This window comes from Budorcas taxicolor, chromosome 16 (genome assembly GCF_023091745.1).
Source record: "Budorcas taxicolor isolate Tak-1 chromosome 16, Takin1.1, whole genome shotgun sequence".
NCBI classification, from domain to species: domain Eukaryota; kingdom Metazoa; phylum Chordata; class Mammalia; order Artiodactyla; family Bovidae; genus Budorcas; species Budorcas taxicolor.
Window position 1 is genome coordinate 36,663,632 of NC_068925.1, and position 23,538 is coordinate 36,687,169.

General features: G+C 36.1%; 1 protein-coding gene across 1 annotated transcript in view; it reads left to right on the plus strand.

Annotated features, from left to right (window-relative positions):
• Positions 1-23,538, plus strand: part of RGS7 (regulator of G protein signaling 7) — a 453,701-nt gene that overhangs the window by 373,877 nt on the left and 56,286 nt on the right. Inside the window, exons 4-5 of the mRNA XM_052654047.1 lie at positions 13,634-13,740; positions 19,477-19,528. Coding sequence (XP_052510007.1) covers positions 13,634-13,740; positions 19,477-19,528 — 159 coding nt within the window. The remainder of the gene's footprint in view (positions 1-13,633; positions 13,741-19,476; positions 19,529-23,538) is intronic.

A 23,538-nucleotide genomic window follows, 5' to 3' on the forward strand; every position in this document is an offset into this window, starting at 1 on the left:
CAGTTCAAAAGCATCAATTCTTTGGCGCTCAGGTTTCTTCACAGTCCAACTCTCACATCCATACATGACCACAGGAAAAACCGTAGCTTTGACTAGACGGACCTTTGTTGGCAAAGAAATTTCTCTGCTTTTTAATATGCTATCTAAGTTGGTCATAACTTTCCTTCCAAGGAGTAATCGTCTTTTAATTGCATGGCTGCAGTCACCATCTGCAGTGATTTTGGAGCCCCAAAGATAAAGTCAGCCACTGTTTCCACTGTTTCCCCATCTATTTCCCATGAAGTAATGGGACCAGATGCCATAAACTTAGTTTTCTGAATGTTGAACTTTAAGCCAACTTTTTTGCTCTCCTCTTTCACTTTCATCAAGAGGCTTTTTAGTTCCTCTTGACTTTCTGCCATAAGGGGGGTGTCATCTGCATATCTGAGGTTATTGATTCCAGCTTGTGCTTCTTCTAGCACAGTGTTTCTCATGATGTACTCTGCATAAAAGTTAAATAAGCAGGGTGACAATATACAGCCTTGATGTACTCCTTTTCCTATTTGGAACCAGTCTCTTGTTCCATGTCCAGTTCTAACAGTTGCTTCCTGACCTGCATATAGGTTTCTCAAGAGGCAGGTCAAGTGGTCTGGTATTCCCATCTCTCTCAGAATTTTCCACAGTTTATTGTGATCCACATAGTCAAAGGCTTTGGCATAGTCAATAAAGCAGAAATCAATGTCTTTCTAGAACTCTCTTGCTTTTTTGATGATCCAGTGGATATTGGCAATTGGATCTTTGGTTCCTCTGCCTTTTCTAAAACCAGCTTGAACATCTGGAAGTGCACGATTCACGTGTTGGTGAAGCCTGGCTTGGAGAATTTTGAGCATTACTTTACTAGTGTGTGAGATGAGTGCAATTGTTCAGTAGTTTGAGCATTCCTTGGCATTGCCTTTATTTGGGATTCGAATGAAAACTGACCTTTTCCAGTCCTGTGGCCACTTCTGAGTTTCCCAAATTTGCTGGCATATTGAGTGCAGCACTTTCACAGCATCATCTTTCAGGATTTGAAATAGGTCAACTGGAATTCCATCACCTCCACTAGCTTTGTTTGTAGTGATGCTTTCTAAGGCCAGTAGTGGTACATTATTAACTGAAGTCTATACTTTATTAACATTTTCTTTGGTTTTACCTAATGTCCTTTTTATGTACTTCAGTCTCATCCAAGATACCATGTTACATTTATTTGTCATGTCTTGGTGCATGCATGCATGCTCAGTTGCTTCAGTCATGTCCAACTCTTTACGACCATATGGACTGTAGTCCGCTGGCCTCTGTCCATGGGATTCTCCAGGCAAGAATACTGTAGTAGGTCACCATGCTCTCCTTCAGAGGATCTTCCTGACCCAGGGATCAAACCCACATCTCCTGCATCTTCGGCATTGTAGGCAGATTCTTTACCACTGAGCCACCTGTAAAGCCTGTTGTGTCTTGGTACCTATCTCTAAACTGTGAGTTTCTCAGCCTTTCCTTGTTTTTGATGACCTTGACAGTTTTGAGGAGTACTAGTTAGGTGTTTTATAAAATGTCCCTGAACTAGGATTTGTTTGATGTTTTTTCCTCATGATTTCTGTGGGGTTTTAGGTTTGAGGGAGGAAGATCACAGAGATAAGTGTTCTTTTCGTCACATCAGACAGCCATTGATCTGTTTTGTTGTTGTTCAGTTGCTAAGTCATGTCCAGCTCTTTGCGACCCCATGGACTGCAGCACGCCAGGCTTCCCTGTCCTTCACCATCTCCCAGAGTTTGCTCAGACTCATGTCCATTGAGTTGGTGATGCTATCTAACTATCTCATCCTCTGCTGCCCTCATTCTCCTTTTGCCTTCAGTCTTTCTGAGCCTCAGAATTTTTTCCAGTGGGTTGGCTCTCAGAGTCTTTTCCAGTGGGTTGGCTCTTCATATCAGGTGGCCAAAGAATTGGAGCTTCAGCTTCAGCATCAGTCCTTCCAATGAATATTCAGGGTTGATTTCTTTAGTATTAACTGTTTCGATCTCCTTGCTGTCCAAGAGACTCTCAGGATTCTTCTCCAGCACCACAGTTCAATTGCATCAATTCTTCAGTGCTCCGCTTTCTTTATAGTCCAATTTCCACATCTGTACATAACTACTGAAAAAAAAAATAGCTTTGACTATATGAACCTTTGTTGGCAAAGTGATGTCTTTGCTTTTTAATACGCTGTCTAGTTTTGTCATAGCTTACTGATCTGTTTACTGTCTCTATTATTCCTTTTTCAGAATGGCATATAAATGATATCAGACAGTCTATAATCTTTTTAGACTGCCTTCTTTCAAGTAGTAATATGAATTTAATAAGGGTACGCAGAATGTTGGAGGTATGCAAATGGACACAGAAGCCAATCGAGAGAGTTCCCATTGGAAAGATGGAAAACATTTTGCAACAAAATAAATTAAGTAGTATTGTCATATTGGGGAAAGAACAGACATATAGATCAATGGAACAGCCCAGAAATAGACCCACACAAATATAGTCATCTGACCTTAGACAAAAGTGTAAAGGATATTTAATAGAAGAAAAGGATTCTTTTCAGCTTTAAAAAAATTGTTTTACATAACAAATTGCTATGTTTTTTAAAAAGCAATGAACCTAGACTTTTACTTTATGTTGATGATATAAATCTCATTGTAAAGTGACATTTTCCCCACCTTTTTCATATTTACTCTTTGGAAAGAAACTCCTAAATGTAGCTCAAACTAAAGGAGTAAGAATTTATGCTCCAACTCATTCAGGGTGAAATGTATACATAAATTACTCCATTTTTTTTGTTTGTTTTTTGTTTTTGATGGAGAACTTTGTCCATATCCTCCACTTATTCAGTCACTTATTTATATCAGCATGAACCTCTGGGTTTTTTATACTTCCTCACAAAGTTTGGGAGAAGAAAGACAGGGAAGAAGATTGATTGTGGTAGAATCCTTTTTTTATTGATTGTTGAATTTAATTTGATAATATTTCATTGAGGTTTTTTTTCTATGTTAGTAAGAGAAAGTGGCCTGTCATTTTCCTTCTTGTAACATCTTTCTCTGAGTTTAGTATTCAGGTAATAATAATCTTATAGAAACTGTTAGGAACTGTTCAATCTGCTTGTAATTTTCTGGAAGAACTGGTAACACTTCTTCCCTAAATATTTGGTAGAATTTACCAGCAAAACTTTCTAGAACCATTGCTTTTTTTGAAGGGAATTTACTATTGATTCCTCTCTTTGAAAAAATAGAGCTATTCAGGTTACCTGTTGCCTCTTCTGTATGTTTTGGTTTATATCTTTCAAGTAATTGATTATTTTACTGAAGTTATCAAATTTGTGGGCACAGTGCTGTTAATAGTGTTACTTTATTATCTTTTTAATATTCATAGGTCAGTAGTAATGATCCACAGTGTCTCCCCTTTCATTTCTGATATTGGCAATTTGTTTTTTTCTTTCTTCTTTTCCTAGTTAGCCTGGCTGGAAGTCTATCAATTTCATTGATTTTTCTCTATTGTTTTCTGGTTGCTTCTGTAATTTTATCCTTTCTTTAGCTTTAAATCACCCTTCTTTCTCTAATTTCTGTGATACTAAAGTTCCACCTTACGTTATTGATGCATTTAGCACTATAAATTTCCCTCTAAGCACTGCCTTTGCTATAGAATACAAGTTTTGATAAATTATATATTCATTCAGCTCATTATAATTTTTAATTTCTCTCTAGGATTTTTCTTTGACATATGAATTACTAAGATGTATATTATTTAATTTTGAACATTTGGGTATTTATCAACTGTCCTTATTTTATTGGTATTTAGTTTAACTTTATAATATATGTAATTCTATTGTAATAATACTTTGTATGATTTTTATTCTTTTCAATATTTTAAGGTTTGTTTTATGGCCCAGAATGTGATTCATCCCTTAACATTGATGAATATTTCATGTGTGCTACAGAATAACTCTACTATTGTTGGATAGAATATTATATACACATCAGTTACATCAAGTGATGGATAGTGTTCTTCAGGTTCATCTAAGTCTTATTGATCTTTTTGTCTATTTTATGTATCTATTACTGAAAGACTGGTGCTGAAGTTTACAACTATAATAATGGATTTGTATATTTCTTCTTTCAGTCCTATCACTGTTTGCCTTACATATTTTGACACTCTGTTAAGTTTATAGACATCTAACTTGTTCTGTCTTCTTGGAGAATTGACCTCTTTATGATTATTCATCATCCTCCATTAGCCCTGACAATCCCCCTGTTATAAAGTTTGCTTTGTCTGAAATTAATATATCTACTATAGTTTCTGCAGGGAGGGGAGGGGGGTGGATTCCCTGGTAGCTCAACTGATAAAGAATCCACCTGCAATGCAAGAAGCCCTGGTTTGATTCCTGGGTTGGGAAGATCCCCTGGAGAAGGGATAGACTACCCACTCCAGTTTTCTTGGGCTTTCCTGGTGGCTCAGCTAGTAAAGAATCCGCCTGTAATGCAGGAGACCTGGGTTCAATCCCTGGGTTGGGAAGATTCCCCTGGAGAAGGGACAGGCTACCCACTCCAGTATTCTGGCCAGGAGAATTCCATGAGCTGTATAGTTCATGGGGTCGCAAAGAGTCAGACATGACTAAGCTACTTTCACTTTTATAGTTTTTTAAAGAAAGCATATTTTGTAGGTTCATTTGGTTCATTCCTTTAAGTTAATTAAGGTAAAGAAATCTTTTAAAATTTATAAGCTAATACTTCTCAAATAATGCAAATTTGTTTGTTAACCTCAAAATTATCAATGATGAATTCAGCAAGGTAGGAAGATCCAATATTAAAATACAGAAATCTGTTTCATTTCTTTATACTAACATTGACATATCAGAAAGGGAGTCAAAAAACAGTACTTTTTAAAATTGCATCAAAAATAAAATATTTAGGAATAAACTGACCAAAAAGTTTAAAGACTTACATGCTGAGAACTATAAAACTTTGATAAAGGAAATGATTCAAAGAAATGGAAAGATATATTGTGCTCTTAGACTGGAAAATTAATACTGTTAATATGTGTATACTATCCAAAGCAGTCTACAAATTTATTGTGATCCCTATTAAATTACCCATGACATTTTTCACAGAACTAGAACAAATAATCCAAAAATTTATATGGAACAATAAAAGACCCAGAAGTGTCAAAGCAATCTTGAGGAAAAAGAACAGAATGCTGTTTTGAACATTCTGCTGGATGCAGAATCCTCCCAGATTTCAGATAGTACTACAAAGCTGGAATACCCACAACAGCACGGTGTTGGTACAAAAAGAGACATATGGATCAATGGAACAGAATAAAGAGTATAGAAATAAACTCACACACCTATGGTCAAATAATTTTGACAAAGGAAGCAAGAGTATACAGTGGAGAAAACAGTCTCTTTGACAAGTGGTGTTGGGAAAGCTGGATTGCTGCATGTTAATCAGTGAATTTACAACACACACACACCATACACAAAAATAAGCTCAAAATGGCTTAAATATCGATATAAGACTTGACATTATAAAAGTCTAGAAGAGAACATAAATTAAACATTCTCTTAAATAAATTGTATGAGGACAATAAAAATTTTAAAAGAGGCATCAAAAGGAATGAAACAATTTCATTTCCAGAGCTGTGGATAGACCCACTATCATATCATATCAGAGTGAAGTAAGTCAGAAAGAAAAAAACAAATACTGTGTATTAATGTGTATATATGGAATTTAGAAAGATAATACCAACAATCCTACGTGCAGGGCAGCAAACAGAAACTTCTTTAACCTGGAAAACGAAAGAGTCACCTAAGTCCAGAAAGTGCAGAAAGTCCCATACAGGATAAAATAAGGCGAAACATGTCAAGACCTGTGCTAATCAAAATAGCAAAAATTAAATATAAAGAAAAAGTATTAAATGCAACAAAGGAAAGGCAGCAAGTAATATATGAGGGCATCCCCATAAGATATTCAGCTGCTTTTTTAGCAGAAACTCTGCAGATCAGAAGGGAGTGGCATGATATCTTTAAAGTGAGGAAATGGAAAAACCTACAGCCAAGAATACTCTACCCAGCAAGACTCTCATTCAAATTCATCAGAGAAATCAAAATCTTTACAGGAAGAAAAGCTAAGAGAATTGAGCAGTACCACATCATCTTTACAACTATTGCTAAAGTAACTTCTCTAGGTGGGAAAGAGACCAGCAACTTCAAACAACTTTCTACATATATAGACTGTTAAACAAAAAACTTATGGGGAATGCAAACCAAAGATCTACAATATATACACAAACAAAAAAAGAAAAAGCATCCCAAACAGAACACTAAAGATGGTCATCAGCAAGAGAACAAAGAGGAAGGGAAGAAAAAAAGACCTATAAAAATGAACCCAAAACAACAAAGAAAATGGCAATAGAAGAAAATCCCTGGTGGTCCAGTGGCTAAGACTCTCTGCTCCCAATGCAAGGAGTCCGGATTCGATACCTGATCAGGGTATTCGATACCTGATCAGGGTATCTACATGCCGCAACTAACTACATGCCACAACTAAGAGTCTACATATATCGGAAGATCCCGCATGCCACAACTAAGATCCAGTGCTGGCAAATAAATAAACATTTTTTAGATGAAAATGGAAATTTTGCAGAATGTATATTGAACTTTAGAAGGAATGTTGCTTTACGCTGTAATTTATTATTGCCTTGGCTCTTGTGATTATTACACTTTCCTTACACTATTCTTGAATAAACTCAGTGTGATTTTTCTCTCTTCTGAATACTGTTCTAGCACCTAATCACACATATAAATAAAACAGAATCTTGTTGAAGTGTGGCTCATTTTATACAATGATGCACCTACCAGTTTTACAAAAGGATATACTGTGTCAGTGAAATGAACATCCTGATATAATATAGTTACCAGATACCATGGATCTTAAACCAGTCCTCCACACCAATATCACAAAGATATCACCTATGTGATATCTTTCACTTTTAAAATATTTCAGCACTGTTCTTCATATTGAAATAATTTCCTAAGCTTTCATACTTAACCATATGAGGCAACTAGACTACTCTACCCTGTGTGTGTGTGTGATAAGGGCTATTGATGTATGATCCTATTACTTTCAGTACTGATTTTTTAATGAGTTAATTTTTTTTGAGTCCTGGGAAAATATTATGCTTCCTTAAGAAAGCACCTCCATTGTGTCTGCTGGTGCTGCGCTTCTTCTGTAACCGTTGTTTTTCAGCATTGCCAGGTTCTGTGCCCTTGTGTTAGTCCTTCCCACCCTCTCTTGAACTGGGGGAGTTCTCACTGATCTGTTGCATTTTCATGTTTCAGATTGTAAATCCCGTGTGCAGAATAAGTTACCTTTGGAAAATTTTTCCTATAGCTGTGATACCAAATCTTTGGAATTTGGGTAGTGTTCTTTGCTTCCTAGGAATAAATGTAAGTGTAATCCAGAGCAGAATCATCATCTATAGACTAAAGATTCCAGTTGGATCACCTGGAGGACTTTAAAGAGTGTTCAACTGGGAGTGTTCAACGTGATCTGGAAGCTTAGATCAATACCAGCTACTAGGCTCCCCACTGCCTTTTGCACTAAGTGCTACCAAATGTGTTCTTTCATTAATATTAGCCAACTCTGGTAACTCATATTTTTGGAGCTCTTCTATGTGACTGGCCTTATTTTAAGTGCATTTCTCATTTATCTCAGTTGATCCTCATGACAAACTTTTAACATCAGTGTTTTATTATTGTCTTCTTTCTACAAATGAGGACTCTAAGGTCCAAAGAATGTATCTTCTGCCCCAGTGATACAGTCAGCACATGAGGGCATCAGGGTTTGAACTGGAGCAGCTGGCTTGCATATTCTAGTTGCTTCACCCCATGCTGTGCTCCTTTGTTTGGAAATATTATTTACCTGTTTTAATTACCTAGTGTCATCTTCAAAGTTGGTATAAATTAAGCTTGTTTCTATTTCTCCCAAGTAAAATCTTTTTATCTAATCTGTATACCATCTTATACACTTACAAACCCTGGTTTGTGAGTACCGAAAAGCAAGTGGCACTTCATTTTCCTATGTGAAAATGATGTTTTTTTAAAAAAGGAGGAAAGCCTGAATACTTACTGCTTGCACTAACTCTTACTATTGAGAAGATAAACTTACCTCAGAAGTCCCTAACTATTGTCATTATTTCACTTTTATTTGACCTTGTTCGAGAAAAAAATCTGCATATGTGATTTTTTTCCACATGATTCATCTTACCTTGCAGATACCTATTCTAAAAAAGTATAATATTTTTAAATATTTCTATAACCACTTCCCTATCTTCTTAGAGAATAACAAGTTTAACAAAATCTTTCCTTTATGAGACACATGAAGATAAATGTCTGTTATTTTATTAATACTATTTAATAACTTACTTGTGACTACTTTTTAGCTTTTCTTGCCTTAATGTCATATTATCCATGTCTTTCTTTTTCTGTCTTGAGTGAATTTCCTTCTAAAATACTTCTCCCCATTCACTAATCATATTTGCTACATCTTGTATGCTGTGTTGATAAATGAATCACATTTGCTGATTTATATACCCATAAAATAAAAGTAAGAATGCATAACAGGAATAAAAATGTAATTTTTAGTGAATATTTTTATTATTATTTTCTTGACTCAGAAGCATTGTTGTATCAGTGTCAAAATATAGGGTGTATCTGGGAGGTACTGAGACTGCCAGCAGTGGGACTGCTGTATAAAGAAAATATACTGAGTTCTAAAAATATGTTAAAATTACAAATTTAATATAGAAATATATATATTTCTACATATGGAAATATAGAACTGAACAACACAAGCCTCTTTTATAGTATACTTTTTATCCTTTTGACTTTCTGAAGTAGTTATGGTTCCAAAGCAGATTATACCATGTAGAATTCCTTTTGCTTTGTGGAGCTAGACCAAATAGATTTGATAGATTTTGATAATTCTATTATTTAAAGGTTCAAGGTGAAGTAATGAAATTAGTACATCTGGCTTAACACAGCCACATTACACTGTTCACATAGTAACAGTTGTCTAGAGATGCAGTTTACTCCTGAGTTTGTTCATGCTTGAATATCCAAATGAAAAATAAACTGGAATCTTAAAGTAAATTTGTTGTTGAACTTTATTTAGCTGTGTGGGTGATGTGGATAACACATGTACAAGATGATTAATTATTTTGCTGAGAAGCATAATGTTGTGGAGCCATCTGCTGTGCCATTATTGGGAGGGTGATCTTGCTAGATTACTCACTAAATTCTTTCAACACTTAGATCCAGGACTGCCAGTAGTCCTCCAGATTCTCGTTAAATTAAGGCTATTGTGGAGATTCAGGAGCAGCTGGACCATGTGGAAAAATGTCTCCATGTTATTACTACCAGTAATTCAACCTTGAGAAAAGTATCTCAAGCCCCTCTAAGATCTTTTAGTGGGATTTCAGTCATTTATATCACTGTTATCTTTTCCCATATAATATACCTACAACAACCCCACTTCAAAAGCTTTAAAAGTATTTTGAAAAGATATTTTGAACATCTACATTATCTTGGCAGAGCTTAACAAGCTCCTCATTGTCAAACACACAATAGTTTGTATTTTTTGTGCAATACTATATTTTTCATATTCTGTATACCATTTATTCATAAATCTGCTTATTCACTCATTCAGCAAACATCAATTCAATAGCTACTTTTGCTATTGCTATGCTAAATGCAAGGTTATAGTCTTAAATGAAACAAAATTCACCATGACGCCCAGATTTTTATCTTAGCATCATCTCGTCCTAGAGTCATGTTCTCTGGAGGTCCTGTGATAGAGCATTATAACTTCTGTAATCTCAAACTTTCCAGGTTACTATTTGACCAATGAAATTAAAATCATTTTAAACAGTTCGTTAGAAATTCAGTCCTCATAAATATTAAGTTAAATAGTTTGACTTGACCTCTGCATTGAACTTTGTGTGGGCCATATAGAAACTAAATTTTGATCTTATTGATATTCCCACAAGTGTGTATCTGTTGGATTCAGGGCATTTAAAAAACCTATTAGAAACAATTTTCCTTATTAATAAAATTATGAGCCTGAGAATATATTAGAGGGTTGTAAAATGAGAATATATATGATTAAACCCAATAAAATGGAGTATTTGTACCTCAAAAGTGGGAGGCTGAGATTGCTTGCTAATTCACTTTCTACCTATATAGATATTATTATTATAATTATATAACAATTATTGTTATACATATTATTATATTATTATACCTATTGTTATTATGTATTATATTATTATATAATGTATATTATTATATACATTTTTACACATATTATTCTTTCTAGCAAGCATTTATGTAGGCCTAATTATGATAGTGAAGAAAGCCTGCAAAAGAAAGCCTGTATTTATCTTGCTCTCTAGAAGTGTTTGATTTATCATATAATTAGTAACTATTGAATACAGTAAGAACTTATTCATTTTCTTCTGATTTTCTTTTCTTCAGCTTCCCTATATTTACTTTCACTATGTTTTTCTAATCCTCATCAGCATGTTAGCATCGTTTTGTTTTGTTTTTGTTTTAGTTTTGGCGTTTCTTTGTTTTATTTTAGTCACATTCTTTCCTGTGTTTAGAGTTCAGAAGCTCTTTACTGTTAATCTTTCTGGGCATCTCAGTTTTCCTTTTTGTATCTATATTTTGAAAATTTCCTAATGTGCCATAACTCAATTTCTCTTTCTGGAAAATAGGACTAATAATATTTTCCTAGGCCACAGACTGTTGGAATAAAGTGAATAAAGATGGCTGTGACAATATAGGTAATACCTACTGAGAAGATAAGTAGGCCACCTGACTTTGAAATCCTCAAAAATTATTCTTTCTAGTGCTGCCAACATAAGTAACCAGGGATTCTGAACATGACCAAGGCTGTAAGCACCTGCTCATTATTATAGGCCAGCATGCCTCACAGATATGCTTGCCATTTTAGTTTTATAAATAACACACAAAAAGAAGATGGACTGGCTGATGCTATTTAGGAATGCCAGATCCTCACTCAGCCTAGTTAAAGACCAATTATGGAAGTGGATTTCCTGAAAGTACTTTGGAGAAAAGTAAAAATCATCTGGTGTGTAAATAATGAAGCACAACGTGCTCTGTGCTCAGTTGTGTCCAATTCTTTGTGACCCCTTGGACTGTAGCCTGCCAGGCTCCTCTGTCTATGGACTATTTCAGGCAAGAATACTGGTGCGGTTTGCCATTTCCTACTCCAGGGGATCAAGCCTACATGTCCTGTGTCTCTTGCATTGGCAAGCGGATCTTTTACCACTGAGTCACCTGGGAAGCCCAACGAAGCACAAGAGCTACCATGTATTGAGTATCTACTATGCACAGGATACTATTCCAATTTCTTCTCTTTAAATTTTTTTTTATTTTTTTAAATCATTTTTATTCGTTTATTTATTTATTTGCCAGCATCGGGTCTGCACGTGGAATCTGTCAACATGGTGCATGGACTCCAGTTGTGGAGTACAGGCTCAGTCGTTGTGGCACACAGGCTTAATTGCTCCAGGGCATGTGGGATCTTAGATCCCTGACCAGTGATTGAATCCACACCCACCTGGTAAAGTGGATTCTTTACCACTAGGCCACCAGCAAAGTTCCGCAACTTCTTTATATATATATATATAGGTATTATTTGATTTTCATATGAGCTGTGCAGGGTGGGTTTATTACCTGTATTAATGGATAGGAGAGGCACAGAGAATTTAAATAACAAAAGTGAAAAAGTGTTTCCAAAGGTTTTGTTCTTCCCATCATATAACACTACCTTCTCAGCTTTAATGAGAATCACAGAATATGTGAGTATATACTTATAAGCAGCACAGACTTTGAGACGATCTTGATTTTGAACTAAAAGGATGCATAAAGGATGAAATATCCTCCTTTGTAGAAAAAGAACACTCTATGGAGAGAGGTGTGTAATTGATCGGGTGTGTAAACAGGATAACTGGGTCACTTAATAACAGTCTTCCAGGCCCATGGTAAAGAGGACAGTCAGCCGTTGTTCTTTCTTATTGACAAGAACGGTAGAGTGGAGGCCAGAGGTAGAAGTTACCACTTAAAATTTTGCAATATGCTAGATAATATTAAAAGGGGCACTATAGTACCCAACTACAGGTTAAATAAACTTAACAATTATTTCATTATTAGCAGTATAGACGTGGGAAGGGGATAGGAAGAGATTCTTGTGCTTAGGTAGGTGGGCCATAGCAAGCAGTTTAGGGACACAGTACTAGCTGAAGTACTAGTGAAAATTACCTGTGATTGACAAATGGAGTTAGAGATACACATAGTCCTGGAAAGTCTGTTAGAATCCTAGAGTTAAAGAATCATTTTAGCTGTTTATCTAAAAATAGAACTAAATCTATAAATTGCACATTAAAGTGTAAAAAAGTGTCAGTTGCTCAGTCATGTCTGATTCTTTGCAAACCCATGGACTGTAGCCCACCAGGCTCTTCTGTCCATGGAATTATTCAGGCAAGAATACTGGAGTGGATAGCTGTTCCCTTCTCCAGGGGAACTTCCTGACCCAGGGATTGAATCCAGGTCTTCTGCATTGCAGGCCGATTTTTGACCATCTGAGCCACCAGAAAATTGCACCTAAAGATACACAAACAAGTCAATAAACCTAACTTTTTTATTTTCTATATACATATATGCTTATGTTGGACTAAAAAACTATCTTGAATAGTTCCATAGTTTCTAAGCTTCAAGTTAGCAAACTTTATGTTGTCCCTGCACAAATGCAGTAATAATCCTAGTGATCAAATCTTATTATCCCTTTTGTCGGGCCTTTGTTGGGCCATTAACTGCTATAGAAGGACTGTGAGTATTACAGTATTATGTTCCAACTATTTCTCAGACTACTGGGAAAATATAATGTTTTCATTGTTATATAAATCTCTACATAGTCCATGTCTAGAATATTGTACATACAGTAGCAAAAGCTAGAGCAGTCTAGCCAACCACAGACTGCAGGCACACTTAGTGCAGTATAAATTGTTCTAGATGCCTAAACATTGCCTATTAACATTATCTAGTAACGATCCATGTCATTAGAAGAATTGCTAATAGTATTGGATATTCATATTACAGGACAGGGAATGATGCAAATGAGAACTTTTTAGAAGTTTAAAGTGCTATGTAAATGCCAAATATATTTGTTTTTGGAAGATTATTAACCCATAGCAAAACATGTCCCATCTATAAAATGAAGGCAGCAGATTTTTTGATTACTGAAAGACCTTCAGTTTCCACATTCCATAGCTTTATGTTCTCATGGTCTGGTCACATGCACTGCTGGTCATTGTGGTCACTACCAGGAAGCAGAACCATCTTGGTACCTTAGGTGAAAGAGCTGAAAGAAGTACAAAGACAGGCTTTTCTGGGATGCTGAGTATTCCAATGTAGGAATGTGCTCAAAAGAAACAAGATAAAACTCTACCTGCCTAAGAATGAACAGCTTTAAAGAGTTATATATGTGTTTTCCCATTTGTTTTCATGAACTAGTGGAGGCACTCCATTTGGGAACGCTAATGGCTGCCCACGGCTACTTCTTTCCAATCTCGGATCATGTCCTCACACTCAAGGATGATGGCACCTTTTACCGGTTCCAAGTAAGTTTATTAAAAGTATTATTTAAAAGTAAAAATACGTCTGCATTTTCATTGTTTGTACAGAAATTTTGAGACTTGATTTATTTTACTTTGACTTGAGCTAGTTAGAATCTAATTAATAATTTGTGAAAGCTGAGTTGTGTAATGATTGAAGTTACAGTTTATATAAAAAATTTGAGAAAAATTCAGAGTGACAGTGGAATTCAGGAAAATGAGAGAGTCATCTGTAAATTATATTTATTTGCTAGGAAGGAAGTTGAGAGATGGTAACTAAATTTGTTATACTCTGGACCCTATGTCATCCAGAGCCATCTACAGTCCAACCAGTCATGGGAATGCTTGAAGCTCCAGGATAGAATTAACTAATAAATACATATCCTCTGCATGTCTGAGACCTTCTATAAGTCTGTGGAGAAAGGGGCAATGGAGGATGAGATGGTTGGATGACATCACCGACTCAATGAACTGGAGTTTGAGCAAACTCCAGGAGATAATGAAGGACAGGGAAGCTTAGCATGCTGCAGTCTATGGGATCACAAAGAGTTGGAAATGACTTGGTGACTGAAAAAGTCTATGAAGGACACGCATGATGCTTTGCATGTATATAGGAGGCCATCTTAGATAACTTATTAACTGACAAGAGTTATTCTAAGTCATTTTCAAATGAGATACCTATAAAGAATAATCTTTGAGGAAATGATTATGGACTCCAATTTTGGTCATTGGGCACACAGTTGACACTTGAGTTACGATGATTTACCTGAAGTATATTCTACATTTCATTAGACATTATGATTCATTAGTAACTGACTAGTGGATTCCAGTCTGTAAAATTAAGGCACATATAATGCCAGAGTTCAAACTCTAGCTCTAGGTACTTTCAGAGGATTCTTCCCATTGTCCCACTTTTAGACATTGGAGCATTCTTCTCACTAGCTCTGATTTATTGATTAAATAACTGACTTGGGTGCCTAAGGACTTGCTTGGGGAAGCAGAGAACAGAGGGAATATGTTTTGAAAAAAAGTTGTTCTCAAAGCTCATTGTCCTCCTAGAGTATTCTCACTCTTACAGAGCACTTCTATCCCAGGAAATAATCATTGGATTTTACACTGAATATCTAGGAAATAATGCAGCCTCCTGAAATTGTGATACTGACCTAAGTATTCAAGCAATTGAAATTAGTTGGATCACTTAATTTTAAAAGTCTTTAAAATAATGAAGCTTTATCCTTAGAACAGGTAAATTTAAAGTAATAGTGCTTAAAATAGCTTATTATTAAGTTAGAGTAACTTGTGGTCCTAAGGTTAGCATTTTAGTGAATAAAAATTACTAGTTATTAGAAAAGAAATTTTGTATGTGCTACTAACACTTTTTGATTTTTTTAAAGGAGTTACTTTGGTATTGCAGGGTTATATTTTCCATAAAATCTTATTTTCTTATATGAATTTTTCATATATAAAGTAAACATTAGGCCTAAATTTTTTTTTACAAATTCTAAATGAAAGATATTTTTTGATAAAATGCCAACTTTTATCCATCTTTACTGTCAATTTACAAGTAAAATCATCTATGTATAAGATTAATATATCTGTAAGGGAGGCATTGAATATAATCTGCGTATGTGTGTGTGTGTGGTAGGTCACTTCAGTCATGTCCGACTCTTTGCTGTCCTATGGACTGTAACCCACCAGGTTCCTCTGTTCATGGGATTCTCCAGGCAAGAATACTGGAGTGGGTTACCATGCCCTCCTCCAAGGGTTCTTCCCAACCCAGGAATTGAACCCTGGTCTCTTATGTCTCCTGCATTGGCAGCTGGGTTCTTTACCACTAGCACCACCTGTGAAGCCCTGAATATAATCTACCTTTGACAATTATTGAATTAAAAATTTCCCTTAAAACAAATTAGCTGAGGCATGAATGAAAATTAGTAGTGATGTCTTGAAAGTGAAAATGAAAGTCGCACAGTCACGTCCGACTCTTTGCAACCCTGTACAGTCCATGGAATTCTCCAAGCCAGAATACTAGAGTGGGTAGCCTTTCCCTTCTCCAGGGGATCTTCCCAACCCAGGGACCAAACCCAGATCTCTTACATTACTTCTAGGTACAGGCAGAAGATTGCCAAGTTTGATATACCTAAACAGATGATCAGTTCAGTTCAGTTCGGTCGCTCAGTCATGTTCAACTCTTTGCAACCCCATGGACTGCAGCACACCAGACCTCCCTGTCCATCTCCAACTTCTGGAGCTTACTCAAACTCATGTCCATTGAGTTGGTGATGCCGTCCAACCATCTCATCCTCTGTTGTCCCCTTCTCCTGCCGTCAATCTTTCCCAGCATCAGGTCTTTTTAAATGAATCAGCTCTTTGCATCAGGTGGCCAAAGTATTAGAGTTTCAGCTTTAACATCATTCCTTCCAATAGATGATAGATAATCTTTTAAATTATATGAATTAATGTTAAATACTTTAATGACATATACACATGTTCAAAATAGGATATAATATGATATATTTGTAAATCTAATAACCATACAATCTTAAAACCAAGGTTTTAAAAGCAAACAAAAGAAACCTCACCAAAGTCAGGGATAATTTAATTCCTGCTACAGTGTCTACCAAGGCATTAATTAATCTATACTTGAACAGCTCTAGAAATAGAAAACACATTATTGTTCATGGTATATGCTTCCATTTTTGCATTGGTTCCAGGCAGCATTAAGTTCTTTATTACATTAAATTGAAATTCAATTCCATGAAAGGATTTTAAAATTCATGAATTAAACTAGGACGCTTGCAATGTTGTGTTTATAATTGCTTCAGGAAATGATTGAGATTCTGGCCATCATTAGGAATCTGAAGAAGCTTTGGGTTAAGTTTGAGACAAACAGTTTCACTGGTATGCTGCATTGTGTAAATTTTCAATCATGTGACTTTTGTATGTACTGTAAACTTGTAATTGTCTAATTATTCTCCCTCGCTAACTGAAATTGAGATCCGACATGATTATCCAGATCACTTTCATGACTTTCATCACATTAGTATATGTGCCAAAGATTACTGAATGATGGCTAGACAGTTTTAAATCTGTTTAATCACAGCTAAAGAACCCAAATCTGAAAAACAGTCTAGCTGAACTGTGAAAGTAAATTTTTAAATTCCAGCAAACTATAAGATTTGTTATTCTTTAAATTGCCTTTTGTCCTTTGTGCTATGCAAGTCATTTCAGTCACATTTGACTCTTTGTGACCCTATGAACTGTAGTCCACTAAGCTCCTCTGTCTGTGGGATTCTCCAGGCAAGAATACTGGAGTGACTTGTTCTCCTCCTCCAGGGGATTTTCCTGACCCAGGGATCAAACCCATGTCTCTTACATCTCCTATATTAGCAGACAGGTTCTTTACCACTAGAGCCATCTGGGGAAGAAATTGCATTTTACTATAAGTCAAAATATGTTTCCTAGAAAAAAATATTACAATATTAGTAAAGAGTGTTAGTTTTATGCCTTTTCCACTTAATGTTATTGTTGTTCAGTTACTTAGTCGTGTCTGACTCTTTGTGACCCCATGGACTGCAGCACACCAGTCAACCTTGTCTTTTGCCATCTCCTGAAACCTGCTCAAATTCATGTCTGTTGAGTCAATGATGCCACACACCCAACCATCTCATCCTCTGGCGTTCCCTTCTCCTCCTGCCTTCAGTCGTTCTCAGCATCAGGGTCTTTTCTAATGAGTCAGCTCTTTGCATCAAGTGGCCACAGCATTGGAGCTTCAGCTTCAGCATCAGCATCAGTCCTTCTAATGAATATTCAGGGTTGATTTCCTTTAGTATTGACTAGTTTGGTCTCCTTGGAAGACTTGGAAACATCTTTCCACGTAATATCACAGGATAAAATAGTTTCAGTTATCTATTTTACAGTCAGGGAGTTTTCACTAAATAAATGATAGAAAAATAAAATTGTAAGAATACTGATGAAAACATTCCTGGTAGATTTGAGGGGAAAAAAAAAAGTATGTGTTTGACCAGTCTGACTAGAGTGAATATTTTAAAAATTAAATAAATATGCTTGCATACACACACACATCCCCCAAACTAAAGAAGCAACCCAAAGGGAATAATGCATTCTCTGAGAAGTATCTCAAACACTACCAGCCTGCATGAAAGAAGATTTTTTTCTATGTTTCTCTATGCTTCCCCTAGAACAGTGACCCAATTTTGCCCTCAAATTGGGTTAAGTGAATTTATTTGCCAATGAGGGAGTGCTGTATAAAGCCTTGATATCCCCCTTTATCTAGTGCTTCAACCTTTTTACCCTCTAAATTTGTTCACCTATATACAGAATTAGTATTAGTAGCCTTCTTTATGGTACCGGAGCAATTTCCAAGAAAGTATAGAAAGTGAATCAAATCCCCTGGGGGTCCTGAACAGTTTGGAAGGACCCTCTCTCATCTCTCAGAGATGCAAAAAGTTCTCCCAATTACCCTTTTCCCCTCCTTGAGAATCCCTCTTCTCGGAGGCAGAATTACCAAACTGGTAATCAGAGATTGGGCTTCCCAGGTGGCGCAGTGGCAAAGAATCCGCTTGCCAATGCAAGAGAGGTAGGAGATATGGGTTCGATCCCTGGGTTGAAAAGATCATCTGAAGAAAAAAACAGCAACCCAATCCAGTATTCTTGTTTGGAAAATTCTATGGACAGAGGACCCTGGCTGGCTACAGTCCATAGGGTTGCAAAGAATTGGACATGACTAAGTGACTGAGCATGCATGCACGCAATCAGAGATTACACCAAATATGCTTGCTACACACAGATTGTTAATGTAATTGACAAATAAATATAATCAGATCCACAAGTCTGATGTCTGCAGAGACTGTTCCATTGAATCCCAGGGCCATCATCGTCCAAGGAACGATTTGAAACAGCGACAGATAGTCATGGAGTTTGCTCAGGGTTTGGAGTCGAGCATGTCCCGCCATCAGGGCTAGAAAAGGCCTATCAGAAAATATAATCTGCTGATGATAATAATTGGTTTTCCCGATCAGACATTTTCTTCCCTGATCAGTCAGTTTCTAGAATTTGACAGAATCATATATGTCTATTGTTAAGCAGTCAACTAAGATATTAGTTTAAAAAACTAATCTCTGACTTGTGCAGTTTAAAAATTTAGAGCAGTAAGTGTTTCTATGAAGAAATGTTTTTTAAAGTGAAGGAGAAAAGTTGTTTTAATCTAGCTGGATAATGTTGAAAACTGCATTATATAATTAATAGAGCCAGGCAACTGTTTGCCCATCTTAAGGAAAGATTCTGATGGTTGTGCTTTTGGATATATGGAGGGCAATGATGAAATACATGAATCAACAAAAATAATGTGCTAAATATAAACTTATTTCATCATGAGTCTTAGTGAATATAATACTTCGCTTTCAGTCCTTGTGGATTAACACTTCTGTATAAATAGTGCAACCAGTCCTTTTACCTTTATATCAGATGACATACAACTGTAGCAAAGGTACGCTGTTTTTTATACATGCTGTACTTATTTAGAGGCTGAACAATTGATTAGCAAAGTAAATTTAAAAGGAAAACCTTACAGTGCCTCTCTGAGTATTTTTTCTAGATAATAAAACACATCGTTAGCAAACTGTTCTAGATGATTGCTGAAGATAAACACGGCTCATAAACCAGGAGCCCCACTAATTCTTTACATGTTTAACCTAAGTTCCACTTCTTTTCATTCCACAGACACCCTATTTTTGGCCATCAAATTGTTGGGAGCCGGAAAACACAGACTATGGTCAGTGCAATATCTCCTCATTTTATTGTTGACAGTACCATTATGTATGGATGAGCACATGCTTGCATTTTACTGTTTGTCACTGAGAAGAGAATACTAAAAATTTCAATATGACAGTAATATTTCTAACATTGAATTTATAAATGACCTTGTTTGGAAAGTCACCAAATCTGGTGGCAGCTTATTCCATGTTATAGTGTCTCCTGTGACTATTAAAAAAATACTTTTCCTTTGAATAGCTTAAAAAGCTATAAATAAACCTAAAAGGACTATTATTATTATTATTTTTCTGTACCACACTGGTCTACTGGAAAGAGTAACAAAGGGGTTCAGAGAGCCAGAATTTTTGTTCACCTCTTCTATTTAGCTATGATTTGTAGTAAGTCCCTTGCCTTCCACACTGCACTTTTCTCACTATTATTTGAGGGATCTTGTGATTCTGTTAGCAGAAGGTTTTGTTAAACATGAAACAAAACAAAAGAAAACAAAAGAAAAGATACAGTAGGAAATTCAATCATAGTGAATCAACTTCAATCTACTTCAAATCTACTTCTGTCTAACTCAGTTCAACAACCATGATTTTAATTAAACTCTTCAAGGAAATAGGCTCCTAATAAGTGCCACTTCTTACATTTTCCTGAAGGCTACAGTTTTCAAATGTAATATTGTATGGTTTTTAAATATCATTTTTACAAGTATTTATTGAGGCTTTGTTTCAATGCCAAGGGCCATAGTAGGTGCTGGGATAAGGAGACTCTGACTTTATCTGTACTATTGAGTAACTCATAGGCTAGATGAGAAAAGAGAATTACACAAAAGAAGTTGCTGTGAAGTGCCTAGTGAATGTTAATAGTGGTATATGTAAAATAGATGGAAGTTTGTAAGAATAAGAGAATTACTTTGAGGGTTTCCAGAGTGATCTCACAAAAGAACTGAGAGCATTTGAGGTGGATTTTAAAAGAGGGGAAATTTTTCAGGAAGCAAGGCAGAGAAGGCATTTGAGGCAGAGAAAGGGCCAGCATATGCGAAGACAGAAACTTGACAGCAATCTGGCTTTCTTTGCCTCCTGGAAAGACATTTGATAGAAAACCATAGGAAAGTCCATAAAAAACCAATGAAGTCATCCCTCATTTTTGTCAAACTTGGATTTCATAGTTCATCCAGGTGGTCATGTGCCAACCAAAAATTCAAACTAACATAACTTATGGAAAACAATCTAAAAACCAGAATACTTAACAATTAATAGAATAGATGATTCTTTCCTAGTGGGGGGAATGTTGCTTTTTTTCATCCAGGGTACCCAGCAGGGTATACTTCCCAAGTGGCTCAGACGGTAAAGAGTCTGTTCACAATGTGGGAGACCCGGGTTCAATTCTTGGGTCAGGAAGGTCAACTGGAGAAGGAAATGGCAACCCACTCCAAGTATTCTTGCCTGGAAAATCCCATGGACAGAGAAGCCTGGCAGGTTATAGTCCATGGGATTGCAAAGAGTGGGACACAACTGAGCAACTAACACTTTCAGGGTACACATTCTTCAAAACTAAGATACTTAAAGAAAGAAGTTGCTTAAAAACAAACAAACAAACAAACACACAGCTTTCTGATTGGTATATCTGAGTTGGAGAACTTTGTGGAGAGTTTTGTCCATCCTGGGATTGTTCAGTTCAGTTCAGTCGCTCAGTCGTATCTGACTCTGTGACCCCATGGACTGCAGCACTCCAGGCCTCCCTGTATCACCAACTCCCGGAGTTTACTCAGACTCATGTCCATTGAGTCGGTGATGCCATCCAACCATCTCAACCTCTGTCATCCCCTTCTCCTCCTGCCTTCAATCTTTCCCAGCATCAGGGCCTTTTCAAATAAGTGATTTCTTTGCATCAGGTGGCCAGAGTATTGGAGTTTTAGCTTCAGCATCCATCCTTACAATGAATATTCAGGACTGGTTTCCTTTAGAATGGACTGGTTGGATCTTCTGGCAGTTCAGGGGACTCTAAAGAGTCTTCTGACCACAGTTCAAAAGTATCAATTCTTCAGCACTCAAATTTCTTTATAGTCCAACTCTGACATCCATACATGACTACTGGAAAAACCATAGCTTTGACCAGACGGACCTTTGTTGGTAAAGTAATGTCTCTGCTTTTTAATATGCTGTCTAGATTGGTCATAACTTTTCTTCCAAGAAGCAAGCATCTTTTAATTTCATGGCTGCGGTCACCATGTGCAGTAATTTTGGAGCCCAAAAAATAAAGTCTGTCAAAGCTTCTAGTTTCCCCATCTATTTGCCATGAAGTAATGGGACCAGATGCCATGATCTTAGTTTTATGAATATTGAGTGTTAAGCCAACTTTTTCACTCTCCTCTTTCACTTTCATCAAGAGTGAAAGTTATTCTCTTTCTGCCATAAGGGTATTGTCATCTGCATGTCTGAGGTTATTAATATTTCTCCCAGCAATCTTGATTCCAGCTTGTGCTTCTTCCAGCCCAGCATTTCTCATGATGTACTCTGCATATAAATTAAACAATCAGGGTGACAATACACCGCCTTGACATACTCCTTTCGCTATTGAAACCAGGCTGTTGTTCCATGTCCAGTTCTAACCTGGGATGGTGCCTGGGAATTATTTCACCAAAGAGTATGACATACTAGTGAAGAAAACACCTGGACATCCGAAAAGGAGCTCATGGAGAAAAACCCAGGTGATGGAGGCAGACAGACCTGAACTCAGTTGGTATGTCACAGCGACATACCAACTGTGTAACTTTGGGCAAGGCTTGTTACATCTCTGAGCCTGTCTGCTTGCTTTTCAAGAAAAAAAGATAATAATACTGACTCCCTAAAATTGTTGAGTGAATCAAAATTAATATGCCTAAGAAAACTGGTATTGTTCCTCTCATACTTAATGGATCAAAATTGTTTTCACTTGTCATTATTATTTACTGACAGATACGCTTTCCCTGTTCCTTGCATAAAAGCAAATTATTCTTAATGTTCTCTCAATACATCTTTTGTGTTTTTCATGAATATGTTAGTGTTTACAATTGCAGTTCATATTTCAACACTTCATGATAGATTAATGTTTTAGTGCTAAACACAAGGAAATGGCATGGCTTACACAGAAAATAATTTATGGAACATCTCTCAAAGTCAGTCATCTCAAAATTATTAATGTCATTTGCTTTAACATTAGCTCTTGTCAGAGTCCATTTAATGAGAGTCATTGTCTAAACTTTCTCCCAAACCTGGAGAGCATTTAATTTTTAACTAAAAGTAGGCATAGTCTTTATTATTCTGTTTGTTTTTTTCCCCTGAATAAACATATACCTGTTTATGTCTCATTTGCTTGGTTTATTATACAAGTGAAGATTAATATGCAAGTGATCAATAAAATAAATATTCAATAAAAGGTTATAGACAAAGAGAAAGTGAAATGATAATGATCTCAGACACTATACCACTCCTATAGGCAATGATGCTTTGTCTTCTGTGATTTTTCTTTTTACGTACAAGTATAGAAGCGATTCAAAGTATCCAACTTTGAATTTCCCACCACTGTTTGTTTAAAGAACATTTATAAAGCATGAACACTTTCTTATAAAGAGGATGTTGATGCTGTAGTTGGGTTGGAAGGCGCAACAGAAATAATAGTGATTACTTAGCTGTTTTTTCTGAAACAGCTTGGGACAGACAAAGCTTATTGATTAAAGAAGATTTAAGGAATGCTTCTTATATTCTGTCAATATCTAATGTCTGTTTCCATCACCAATTGAAACTTACTGGAAAGCCTCTGCAGAACATAAACATCTACAAGCCAGTTTATATGGAGGAACACTTTTCCATGATTACCTTGGTTTTGTAGAAAAATAGAATATGTTGATCGTGTTAAGGGCTATGGAAAAAAACACCATTTTTTGAAAATTAAGTTGTGTGAGATTTCTGATATTTTTTCACCCAAGTACAAAAAAAATAATCCAATCCAATTAAAATGGAGTCAGGAATGAATTTCCCATGT